General features: G+C 25.1%; 2 protein-coding genes across 6 annotated transcripts in view; one reads left to right on the top strand and one right to left on the bottom strand.

Moving 5' to 3' along the window:
• Positions 1–14,335, bottom strand: part of LOC122536342 (unconventional myosin-Ie-like) — a 61,906-nt gene that overhangs the window by 17,069 nt on the left and 30,502 nt on the right. The window lies entirely within an intron of this gene.
• LOC122536392 lies at positions 1,598–13,770 on the top strand. Of its 3 annotated transcripts, none has more exons than XM_043668755.1 (4): positions 1,598–2,005; positions 6,749–6,946; positions 10,421–10,636; positions 13,024–13,770. In XM_043668755.1, the coding sequence occupies exons 3-4, from the start codon at positions 10,422–10,424 to the stop codon at positions 13,703–13,705; spliced, it is 897 nt and encodes a 298-aa protein (XP_043524690.1). In that variant the 5' UTR covers positions 1,598–2,005; positions 6,749–6,946; position 10,421; the 3' UTR covers positions 13,706–13,770. The 3 variants fall into 3 exon arrangements, with proteins under 3 accessions (XP_043524690.1, XP_043524698.1, XP_043524682.1); XM_043668763.1 differs by lacking the exon at positions 6,749–6,946 and having other exon boundaries at positions 13,024–13,457; positions 13,530–13,770; XM_043668747.1 differs by lacking the exon at positions 6,749–6,946 and having other exon boundaries at positions 1,600–2,005.

Below are 14,335 nucleotides of genomic sequence, written 5' to 3' on the forward strand. Positions count from 1 at the left end.
CGCATGTCATTATATTGTCAATATATAGTTTTGTAACGATATGACAAAAATTGAAAATTGTTGAAAAAATTCATTATTTTACTTATAACTGCAATAAGTTGAGTTTTATGAAGGAGAATTACAAATTATATAATAAATAGGAAAAAACAGACATAAATTAATGATCTATTACTCGTAATCTTTTGAAATATTATAAAGCGGGTTCATCTTAAAATTTTAAAAATTGTGTCCATTAATAATTACTTTAACAATACATAAATTTCAAAACTAATTTTTTATTTTCGAATATTATAATGTAAACGACGGAAATATTATAATGTAATTATATGTAATGTTTCTTGTAACTGAAAATCGAAATTACAGATATTCAAAATATAAAAATAATTTAATTATTTTTATATTTGTATACTTATAGGGTACATATGTACATATATACATATGTACATATATGACAATGATATTTTCTGATGAGGTAAATAAACAATCAGTAATATAATATACAGATTATACGATAGCAAAATATATTTCATTGATAAAAGTCATTTTATCTCATCAGAATAATGAAAATTGATGATATAAAAATTTAATATCATTTATATGTCATATTCGATTACAAGAATACATTTTTGTTGCAAATTACCATGACATATATATGACACATCACGTAATATGCTGTATTAATATAAAAGTTCAAATATATATAATTTTGTTCAAAAATTTTTTTAAAAGTTTTTATTTTTAACTCTCCAAACTGAATTGTTAACGACATCAGTAAAATTTCATCCGTGAATTTTTTAAAACAAATTTTTGTTCTTCTTGAGAAACCTTTTAAAAATTTGATTTAAAAACTAATTGTATAGTATAACAAAAGCTTTATTACGTAATCTAAAATTTTTTTACACTTTTTGGAAGCTTAGAAGTGTAAAGAAATGTCTCTTATCACTAATGTGCTTCAATATTTATTGTAGATGAAGTTTTTCAATTGCGCATCCAATTCATGGGAATAAAGGAAATTATAATTTACATTCGTGCCTACGTTAATTCCAAACTAATAACATTCGAAAATTAAGTTAATTATATATTCTTGCTAAAAAATCTTTTATAATTAATATCCCTTTTATAATTGATAATAAAATTTTTTAACTTCACGTTGATGTATAAACACTTGACAGATTCTTTCATGTATCGTATAAAATATCATCTTATTTAATATAATTTTTATATATAAGTGGATAATATAATTTTTCAATTTTCAATTCTTCTAATTTTGAAACAAATGTGACACTTGTACTACAAGATTTTTGAACGGAAGTGTTTATAAAGTTTATATAAATACAAATATGTGATTAAATAAGATTTCTGATACTGCTCGATATTAATATATATGTTGCATATTCAAACAACTGAGAAAATTATGTTTGAGTAAAATAACACTGTTCAATCATTTTAGATAATAAAATCAACATCATGATGTACCAAAATGTGGAAATTTTACGCAGAACATAGTAATATGGTATCAAATATAACAACTGTAGTAAAAATAAGAAAAGACATATGCAAAAAGAAGAAGAAAGCAAAGGAAAAAGTAAAGAATAGAATGAAAAAGAGGTAGAGGGGAAAGAGAAAGAGAGGAACAACGTTTCACTTAGCTATTTCATTACCTTCACTCGATACTTGGCCGCAGTGCAAACAGAGCCATCACCTGTATAACACGTGCTCAATTGTTTTGAAATTCACGTGCAAATGATGATCGATAAATTATTTGATAGATCTAGTATGCTAGAAAATGTGCGATCCAGTGACATTTAGTTATCACGAGTGATAATCAATTATTTCGTTAATATAGTTTCAATTTACAACGAAACAACGTTGATGTCGATCACTGTATCTCGGAGTAACGTGCACCAGTTTTTAGATAGCTGCAAACAACCGCAGCTATACCTACAAGATTGAGTGATCCACGTAGATCGTATTCGCATTAACCTATTTCACTATTCTACTTCAGGTACGCATAAAATACTTTGGCTAATAATATCATTCTTATCAATTTCATTAGTAGTTGGATTTTTTTTCTAAATTTCGCTTTATTATTTGTGCCTATTTACAAAATAATTACAAATAGTTATACCATATTTAATAACATTTGACTTCTGTTTCTTTAAACGGCAAGTACTACAGAAACGCGAGTGACATATACATGATGTGTTATAATTGCAATAATAATTAGATGTGACTGAAAAAATAAGATATACTGAAATTAGATATTACTGAAAATTTTATTAACAATCTTTTGTGAATGTAAAGACTTCTATAATATTTAAAGCCTACATGTAAAATAATAAGTAATTTTGTTTCATTTGCAATATGACCGGTAAGTAACTGACGAGATAAATTCTAGATCGGATTCGCTGGCAAATCAAATTTTGTTTTTAATTAGTCCCCCAATTCTTAGCTAATTAAAATATTTCATCACACAAATAAAAACGTTAATATTAGTAATAAATTTCATTATAATTTGTTATAATTTGTTTGTTAAATATTATTGGTTAAATATTGTTTTTATTTGTGTAATAAAATGTTTTAATCAGCTAGGAATTGGGGATTAATTGAAGGCAAAATTTTTATTTGCCAACGAGTCCGATTTGGAATTCATCACGTCAGTTATTTACCGGTTATATTAATCAAATCGTAATCAAATAGTAATAATTAATCAAATAATATTTTTATTAAATTTATGGAATATTATAATTTTTTATTTAAATATATAAATAATGAAATATTTAAAAGAAATGGAACAATGAAAACAAAATTTACAATTTGGACTCAATATAACAATTTTTCTAACTTCTTTCTTATTATTCAGTGATTTTATATAGCTTCAGATTGCAGTTTAACAGAATGTCACTTGATCATTTGTATAGATATATATTTGATATTAAAACTATTTATTATATTATTATTGAATAATATTCAAAACTATTATTATTCAATATTATTCATTAACGACTATGCCGAAAATTGTATGACTGTAGTAATACAAAGCTTTTTTTTTTCGAATGGTTTCTTTGAACCACCTGAGTTTCATAGTATCTTAATTCCCTATCCGAGTAAGATCACTATTAATACGAAATGAGTATGAACTCTACAAATTAAATAGATAGTTAACCTGCGAATAAAACTGTGATAACGGTTCAGTTTATAATGTATAATAGCAGATAATATGACTAGAGATGAAGAAAGAGAAATTATTTAAAAAATTGATGTCAGCATGTGATAATAAAAGCATCAGTCCTATGAGGGTAGAGCTGCCATTTATAAACACAAATCTGGGACAGCATTAAAAACGTAGCATTAAAAAAGGAGATTTTTTTTCGTTTGAAAGATATTTTTAAGCATATTGCATGATGTGACAGCTTATTTGAACTTCATTGCGTTCGCATCTGCATAGACTGTTTCCAATGCGTTTGATATGAACGTAATACTTAAAAATTGCTATTGTATCAGTATAGATGCGTCTGACATATGCCAGACCATCGAACGCAATGCACACATAGCATGGAAGAATACGAATGATTGGTGATGACTGAATTAACGATCACAGAATAAGCAAACCGGCATCGGGAAACTTGAATCACTACAGATAATCCGAATTCCGAAAAATCTGCTCGGAAGTAAAGTTGGGCAAAATGTAATCTGATTTAATAAATAATCGAAATCATTGTAATCAAAGGTGATGATTGATAATCATTAATCGTAAAACGATCACACTTTTAATTATGATTAAATCAGTAGTTTACATCTATTAACAACACTGTGTACATTTTGTAGAAACTATGTAATTATTATTTGCATTATTTTGTATGGCCTTACAATTTTAAAGTTTAATTCAAGAAGTTCTTCATCAATTGTAATCGAAAGTCTCATGTGTATAATTCTTGAGTCGTTATTGGCACAATTTTTCATACGATAAGCATGGATCTTAATGACGAAACTTGTCGAATGATCGAAATTTTGAGATTTCTCGTTATGACACATTGATTCTTACATCAAAAATATATCATAGAATTATTAACTTTGACAAATTGTTATAAATTCAATTATGCAACAAAGACATCAACGTGTAGATATTCTTTTTAATCTTAGTTTTCTACTGAGTTTATTACTCAAACTGCAAGCAATTTCTAATAATAACATTTTAATTATATTGAACTAACGTGTTACAGATCGTAATAAAATAATAATTAATCACGTTATTATTAAAAAATTAGTAATTAATGATTATAAATCACAAAAGTTAATCAAGATTACCGTTTTATTTTAACAATAATTAATTGATCAATAATTATGATCATTGTAAAGTATAGATTTAAATTTTCAGGACCACGGTGAATTTAGTTATGAAAACAATTTTTTAAAGATATTTGAATTTGTAAAATTTTTGAGAAAAAAGAAATATCTTTATTTAACCTCTTTCAAAATGATGTAACAACGGATACAAAACTAAAAACGGAAAGAAACGAATACAAAACTAAAAGCTTCATGCTTCAAAACGAAACAGGATTGATTGGTCTACGATTTTTTTTTTTTTAGTTATAGCAACCTAAAGTATCGATAATTTGACTTATAATTAGTAATCTCTTGATAAAAATTGTCGTCTGCTATAACTTCTTAAAAAAAAAAAAAAAAATCAATCACTCATTGATCTTGTATTCATTTTAAAGTGTGCAACTTTCAAAATCCTGTGTTTATTTTCTTCAGAGATATTTTTACATCATTTCGAAAAAAATTAAGTAAAGATACTTTTTCCTCTACAAAATTTTGCAGATTTAAACGTCTTTATGGACATCAAAAAAATTTTTTTCATACTTAAATCCACCACATTTTTGAAGATTGAAGTCTCCCCTTTATAACGATTCCTTGAAATTGGTTGTACGATTTTTTTTTTTAACAATGTTAAAATATCGATATTTTTTCATCGTGTATATGAAAACTTTCTGGAGCCACTGTACGTACATTTTTGAATTAATGCACAAAATTCAAGACATCAAATTTTCTTTTAATACTAAAATTAAAATTAGAATGCAAGTAAGAGGAAAAAGTTTATAATATAATAAAGAACTTTTATGCATATTTTACAAACATCATTTAAATCTCTAAAATTGTAACGTTGTAAATCTGTAGAACTTTAAGAAATTTTGATTATTTTAGTGTTAAATAGTATTAAGACAGTTATCTATTGAAATAAAATATGTACATGCGGTAAAATTTTTACTATTTTAGTTGCTATTCTCTAGAAATAAGATCATATCTATATAAACATTCCTTCTTATTTTAGTGTGGTAACTCTATCATTGAAATTATGCCTATATATTCTAATAGACTTTATTACATTTATAAGAAATTTTTAAGAAAATATATCATTAAATGATTCTTAACGTTTCATAAATTAATTTAAATTACTGTAGATTTACCCGTAATTTATTATATCAGAATATTAATGATTTCAAAATAGATATAATAATCATTTCCGAATCCCTATTACTGATTCATTATTGATCTCGCTGAATATTTAATATTTTTAACAAACATCAACTTATAAAATTATATCTACACTGAAGCAACATAATCTGAGGAACATTTGGATTGGATTTCGATTTCAAAGCTATGATGATCGTTCTTGTTAAGAACAAGGTCTACACGCAAGTTTGTTTCAATTAAAAAAGGCTTTCTGCGACATTTACTGATCTTTTAATTCCTTCATTTTTATATTATTTTCACTATTTTATATTTTTTGCATATTGTCTGTCTGTTCTTTCTCTTTTTTTTCTTTTAACTTAGTTATTCACTCATTCGATCTATCCTTTTCACCCAAATATTCATACCTATTTCTCAACTTATGCGATTTCGTCAAAATTTTGTCTGTCAAACAACAAGTTTCGTTCTTCGTTTTATTTAAAATTGTTGGTAACATGTGTATTGTTTACAAATATATTCCATAAACACAGGTACCCACAGGTGTCTTGTGTCAGGTGGAATGTGTCTATAAACGATATACATGTAACTAAACAAATGTGAATTAAAAATCGCGTCTGTAGTTTTTCATTGAATGTATAAATATTATTCATCTTTGTAACACATTATAGGGATCCTACTATATATAATAGTAATATTAAAATTAAACAGTAAAGATTCAAAAAATTCTAAGATCTTGTTGAATTTTCATCGTTTTTGGATATATTCAAAGTTCAATAACGTAGCGAAAAGAAATTTTACAGTATTAGGGATCCATTATAAAGAGAAATCTTCAATTTTCAAATGGTGCATTCAGTCATGAAACAAATTTTTCACTGTTTGGAAAAGTATTTGAATTTATAGCATTTTTAAGGAAAAACAGTATCTTTATTCGCATTTAACACATGATACAGAAATATTTTTGTGTAAAATGAACACAAAATTGTTCATTTTAAAAAGCAGAAGCTTCACGGTTTAATTTACGGCCAAATTTATTTCTTCTTAAGAAATTACAACATTTTTAATATCGTTAATTTTTCGAAACATTGAAAATTTTATTTTATGATGCCACTGTATATAAAAAATAATTTTTAAAAATATAATAAGAGTATGAAGCGCAAAAATAACGATAATCGATCAAAATGAAAGTAAAAAGCACAGTATACTAAACAAAAAAATAAAACTTGAAAGCGAACAAATAACATAACTGCCGATAGAAACCTGAATCATTTGACAGGCAGACTCCACGTGGACTCTTACGTTCACCGAGTATAACCGAGTACGTTCACCAGGGCAACGAATGCACTTGCACTTTTTAAAAGAACCTGTTTCCACTGTAACACGAACCTACATCGAAAGAACCACACCCACTAAGAACTCGGACCATAAATCTCTTTGGAAAGGAGGACTTTTCCGTTATTCTGCTATGTGAATAGTAAGACATGATTGTAAATATTATAGTATTTACCTCCACATTAAACGGCTTACACCGATTTAAGAATAAAAAAAGAAGCTTTACTCAATGAATTAAGCTTACTTGTAATTAATAATTTATGTATATGTATAAAAATTTACGTATATGTGTAAAAATTATAACAGAAATAAAGCAGATTTAAACAATTATTATAGTTCGAATATAGTTTTCACCTGTATTTCGTATCTCGTTCACAATTAGGAAAAATTCATATAGAATTTATAAAAAATTCGTTAGATAACAGCACTATATATACAGAAAGATACAGTTTATCATGATACAAAAATATTATATTATAAAAAAGATGATAATAGAACATTAAATAATAATAGAACCTTGGATGAAGTGAACTACTTGAAAGAATTGAACCACTACTGCTATTATGCTTCATAAAACCTAAGAACTCGATGCTTATTGGAACGAATCATCATATCTGAGAGAGAATGTAATCTCATTAACATAACTAGAGATTTACAAAAGAAAGACGTTCTAAAGACAATATTTTACTTTGCTTAATATTCATACTTCAAAACAAAATATTTGTTGATTATTGGCAGTTTATAAATTATTCTTATTCTATCTAATTTCATAAACTTTGATATTGATTACTTTTTGACAAAACATACATTTCAAGTTCAAGTTTTTAAATATTTTTTTTTACACAAAATCTTCTTATGTAATGTAATACTATTGTATTAATTAATATAAGAAACATATTCTTGTAAAAATTTTACATCTTTTAAACAAATTTAATGTAACAATACTCAATATTTCAAAGGCATTTTGTTAAAGAAATCATTGTAGAATAGTATAAACTGTATTAATAACAAAAATGACAATAAGAATAATTATAAATTATTTTTGCAAATTTATGTACTTTTTACAAGTATAATTATTTTAATTAATCATTATAAATATCATTTGAAGCCATCATATATTTAAATTATAATTGTGAATATAATTTAATATGTTTAATAGAATTTATAACATATTTTAAACATAATTTAATATGTTTAATAGAATTTATAAATTATAATTACATTTAACAATAAACAGGATTTTGTATTAATTAACACAAGAAACATATTCTTGTAAAAATTTTACATCTTTTACAAATTTAATGTAACAATTCAATATACGCATTATGTTGGAAAAGTATATAAAATTGCAAAATTTCAACTTTGATTCATTTACATGTAAAATGATTTTCCTGTTAAATATATTTTTAAATTTTTTTATTCAGTTATGAAGAATATATTATATTATTTGTGACTTACGCAACTGAAACAAGAGAAATTGTATCATTCTGTTCCTAAGGTTGCTCTTGCGAACAGGTAAAACTTTCACTGCGCGTTTATTATAACACACTCGAACATAGTGCCTCATGTGAGTAACTAGCGTTTTCTATTTCTTACTGTAGCGAAAGCGAACAATATTCATAATAAAAAAAAAAGAAATAACGCGGAATATTAATAACTTCAACATTCAATAAATAAATGCTTTTTTTTAACAATAATTTAATTGATTTCTAACCAGAAAAAAATCACAATTTATAAAATGCAGTTAATAGTGTTAAAAGTTTATTTTGATATTATTTTATAGATGTATATCACTAGATACATATCAGGGTTGGGCAAATTTTCATCAATTTATTTGAAATAAAGATAAAAATTGAAAATAATTTGAGATATCCAAATCATTTCCATTAATTTATTATCTTTATTTGAAAAATAACTTAGCAGAAATAAGTTTATCTTGGGTTTAAATGAGACAAATTTACTTTTACGTGGGATAATTCATTGAAATGAAATAAAGTTTAATGAAATGAAATTTATCTATCATATCTATCATTAACTCTTATACAATTTTATAATCGTGGAATCAACGAATCAACGAATCAACGGTATTCTGAATTGATCGTGCACTAATTACACTATATGCTTGTAGAATTCGCTGTTTCATATTGTTCATTGTTGTTGATAATTCATTGTATACTTTCTTTTTTAACATACCCGACAAATAATGTTACCACGATTATGTTGCTTATCTGTAAACAATATATTTTCTAAAAACTTTCATTAACACTTACTTACTACAAAAAACAATTGCCGCAAATTTAACTCGATTTTTGGAATACCTAGTTTGGAATTTTTTAAGTGGTCAACTGATTTAGAAATTCCCAATTTGCCACGCTGGATTGGAGCACATCCATGTCACAAATGCTACGTATTCTTAGCCTTAACTATTTTTACAAAAATCATGCATGAATTTCAATAATTGCAGAATTCGGAATAGAATTTCGACTAACAGAATGAATTGCCTAAATGTGACTAATTCTACATCCGAATGTAAACTAATAACACTGGTGTTTAAACATTATCGAATCGCTAGTTCTCATTCTTAAGACAAATTATCGTAAAATATCTCCTTAACTATTAGGTTTAGGACCAATGTGGATTATTACAATCCTTTTTTTGTTTAGAATTTAACATTCTTTCGATTTGTGATGAAAAAAAATATATAGTTTAATTTAAGAAAATAGAGGTGATGTTAAAAATTTTGAAACCCCTCAACACAAACGAAAAATTGATATGCCATATTTTGCCTTCTTTAAAACCACATAAATTTTTTTGTATTAAACACTTTTTCACTAGACATATAACTAAAAAGTTATTTCAGGTATGCAAATTACATAAATCACATGTATATATAATGTAACATACATTCCCATCCATAAATTAATGAACATTTAATAAAATTATAATATAATTATGATTTACACTAGAAATGGACTTGATCATTCTCTGTTGTAAAGGCCATATCATAATTTCAATTCCATTATTTTTCATTAATTTTTAATCTCTTAATAATTTGTTCACATTTTCGAAATGCGTTTTAGATATATATAATACAAATTTTATTTTATTAATATAAATATAAAATTCTAAATCCTCAAAATCTGTTTTGGATAAATATAATACACGTTTTGTCCTATTAAATAAAGTTTCGTCCCAAAAATCTTTTGCCACACGACATTGTTTGATTGCATAATACTGTTCTTTTTTAATTCTTATTAAATGTAAATTTTCAATAAATAATTTCCATGTAATTGGCACAATACAATCAGGTATTAATTTCTCATTAGATTGTTTTCGTACATGAACTCGTTGTTTTATATTGAAGACATTGAATTTCAATATTGATACGACACATATTATTCAAATGATATATCTATTCATATTATTAATTTCGCTTCAAGACATTGCTATAAACTTGATAACTATAATAAAACTGAACTCAAAGTCATGCAAGAGTATTATATCAATGCTGCAACAATCATTTCAAAAGTACTGATGATTTATAAACGGGAATGCATCTATAATTATCTTTTCTAAAAATTTACAGAATGTTTTAAAATGTAAAATGGCATTCCAGAATGTTAGTGGCAATAAATTACTACACGGCAACGGTATTCGTTGTACTTATACAGCGATCATTGTCAGCAATGGTTCTTCCAAGGCCACCTTCTTCACCAAATTACATCCAACACCATGATCGAAAAGGAAATGAACAAAACTTCTACGAGGGAAAATCTCTACAAAACTTTTTACAAAATTCCGGGATAGAAAGAGCAAATACCAACGATTACAGGTATTGATTATGTATTCATAATTAAATGGTTTCATTGCTTTTATTTTTCTTTTTCTCAATTATCTATATAGTAATAATAAAAGTATATTAAGTAATAATAAAAAACTGAGTATCATTAACTTTTTATAAAAATATTATAAATTCATTACTTAAAAAATATTATAAACACATTAACTAAATTATAGCATTTTTGTATGAATACTGTTTTATGTTGTACATATATGCAGGATGTTTTACCTATAAGTTTACCTCAAATATCTCCGTTGTTTTTGGAAATACGAAAAAAATTATTAACTAAACTTTATTAATTAAAGTTTCAGTACAGAGGGAACTATAATATGACAGTAATAATTTTTTTATAAGTGAAGGAATCTCGGAGATTTCAATCCACTTTTTTAAATAGAATAACACGATTCATTAATCGATACATTAATCCGATACTCTGAATTAAAATTTTAATTTTGATTTTATAAAATTCATGTATGAAAGACACAGATATGAATGCAACTCTTCATTCATATGATAAATATTACAGAATTAAAGCTGAAATATTTTCTAAACTAATAATTTTTCAACACATAGGTTAATACTTTTTTATAAAGAATATCAAGCTACATCGATTAACACGTTAACCATCATGCTAGTTTTATGTAATATTCCATAGGAATGACCATAGTTTGATATATATTACACTATAACATTTAATTTTTTAATGAATAAAAATTATCTTATTTTAATCTATTAATTCTGTAATTTTTTATTTTGATTCTTTAATTTTTTAATTCTTTAATTCTAAAAAGTATTGTCAGTCATCATAACGATCAACGAATAAAAAAACATATTCTTTTTAGAAAAGTCAGAGGTGGCTCTGAAATTCTTGAAATCCTTCCACTTATAAAAAAAAAAAATCATTACTACTATATTATGTTTTCCTTTGTAGTGAATGACTTCCTTTAATAAATTTTTTTCATATCTCTAAAGACAATCAAGATATTTGAGATGATAAACTTGGATGAAATACCCTACATATAAATATATATGTATTACTGTCTATAAGAGAGCTGATTCGATTTAAAAAATTAATATTTTTATTACTTTTATGATGAAAAAATGTTTTTGCAAACTAAGCACAAATAACGTACTAGAGCGATACCAAAACAAAAAATATATTTGCGTTCTAATAAAATCTGAATAAAAATATATTTAAGTTCTATGTTTATCTTTAATAAATATTGGACACTTCATAAAATTTATAAAAGTTTTTAGAATGCTACTAAAAACACGTATCTCGATCGTTCTAAAATTTTAATATAAAACAGATACATTTTGAGTTACCTAGATATCGTCATAAAAAAAGATTTCATTCACCTTTAATAATTCTTTTTTTATTTATACTAATTTATTAATTTTATATTTATCTATTAATTTTACAAATATCCTTTTGGAATTTATATGTAGTTATTGTCTATGACTTTTTGTGAGAAGACTTGATGTCTAGACTTTTGACAAGATCAAAATTAGATTGAAAATTAAATCAGTCTTGTTTGAATTATATAATAATGTCACTTCTTTCAATAACTGAGTAAGCTATGATGAAAATATAGTGCAAATAGAATACAATACTGTTAGCAAATGAAGAAAGAATTATTGTTAAACGTTTCAAAATAAAAGATAAGAAAACATCATCTAAAAAGCATGAAATTAAGTAAAGAAATTCGACTTTGAACAAGTATCACACTGCAATATTTTAATTAAATTATCTCCTGAATGGTTTTTTAATATAAATGGTTTAATACTTTTTTTTACAGAGAATGAATAGCTGAATTGATTAGTATATTAAAAAATAAACGATTTCGTTTTAAAAAAACCATTCAACTTTTGTATAAAAGGATATAATTGGATTTTTGGATATAATTAATCTAAATTTAGAAAATATTTCAGTTTTTAATCTTAGATGACTCACCCACTACAAAAATGAAAATAAACTTAACATATTTTTGCTACATAGATAAAGAATGGAGAATTTAGATTTAGAGGCACGAAAATATAAATCATATGTAAGTAGTCAAGTCATGTGATTGTAGTTGAATCATATTAATTTGGAACTTATATAATTAATATTAACTTGATAATTGTCTTTGTTATTCTTTATTAATTTCTGTATGTCTTTATATGTGATCAATATACAGAAAATGGTATTTTGTTAAAATGAACCATCAAATTTCATTAATTTTAATAATAAAACAGTTTGATATCATTCTTTATATTTATCCTTATAAGAAATATTCTCTATATTTACGTTTACTAGAATATTTTCGTTTACTGAATTTATTAGAAATCATTAGATACGATAGTTTTTCTCTTTCTAAACTATTTTTCCTTTTCAGTCTTGTGGAGATTGAACTTCAAAGCCCAGATGAAATGGATGCGACCAACCTTCAAAATATCATACACGCAATGCTGAAACAATCCGAACAAGTTCGCAATGAAAGTTATCCAAATCCAGAAGTGATACCTCGCTCAGTTTTCGGTGTGAGAGACGTTGGCGTAAGTCCAAGTTTTAAAGCAAACACAGTTGACGAAGACAGACACGTTCTAATAGGTCCATCGAAATTTCAAGCTGTTGATGAGAAGCTTTACTATTTAAAGAACAACAGACCAAAGGTTTATGTAAACTTACGAGGCCACAGTGGTTCTTTTCGAAAAGACGCAATCTCGAAAACGACTTCTAGTAACGACTTTATAGAATTTCTTAGAGCGACGCATCCTCTGCAAAAGCAAACTGACTGGAAATTTCATCACGACAAGATTAATGCGAAACGTAAATATCGAAAATATAACTCAAAGAACGACACTAAGAAGTTTAATAAAGTAACTATAATTTATGGTTTAGATGACCTATCCACTACTGAGAATTCTATTGTTACTTCGAGCGAGTTACCGAAACAAATACCTCCTCCACCATCTAAATTTCCAAATAAAATATTAATGACACAGACTACGCCTGTTCAAAGATATGCCTTAAAAAGAACAAATATATTACCAAGATACAGGTTTTCGAACGTTTGATGATATATCAAATATATGATTATTTATTTGGAATATAATGTAAAAATATTTTAAGTTTACTTTCTATGCCAAATAAGTATTTAAATCACAGAAAGATATTTTATCCGTATTTTAGAAAATCTAGATGAAATTTTTTATGTTTTCAGAATATTTATTAATTTACATTTTTATAAACAGGTACAAAGTTAAACTAAAGAAAATTATTATAACAGTGAATGTTGAAGAAAATATTAGAACTTACAAAACATATAGAATATCTAAGTAAAATTATTAAATTACTTTATATTACTAGAATTGAATTTCGAAATGGTTTACGTACCTATTTAAAAAAAAATAATTTTACTTTCAAGTTATATATATACATTATATGATTTTTTAAAAAAATCATATCTTTAAATAGCTTTTCATAAGTTTCAGAGATGAATTTATTTGTACATTACGACGAGATACTTTATATAAAATGTTCAAAAATCGAATCTAATTATTTACAAACTTTCAACATTAAATAAGTTTAATTAGTGTAGATCCCCAAATTAATATTTATAATTGCTAACAGTCAATTTTATAACTACATACATATGTGTACTATGTTTGATTGTAACTATGTATGTATATATATATATATATATA

Source organism: Frieseomelitta varia, unplaced genomic scaffold, assembly GCF_011392965.1.
Source record: "Frieseomelitta varia isolate USP_RPSP 00005682 unplaced genomic scaffold, Fvar_1.2 scaffold_154, whole genome shotgun sequence".
In the NCBI taxonomy this organism is placed as follows: domain Eukaryota; kingdom Metazoa; phylum Arthropoda; class Insecta; order Hymenoptera; family Apidae; genus Frieseomelitta; species Frieseomelitta varia.

What these genes read in the sequence shown, in the direction of transcription:
- LOC122536392 (XM_043668755.1), top strand. Translation starts at nt 10,422, where the DNA reads ATGTTAGTGGCAATAAATTACTACACGGCAACGGTATTCGTTGTACTT. An exon ending in GCAAATACCAACGATTACAG is followed by an intron (nt 10,637 to 13,023) that starts GTATTGATTATG and finishes TTTCCTTTTCAG; the next exon opens with TCTTGTGGAGATTGAACTTC.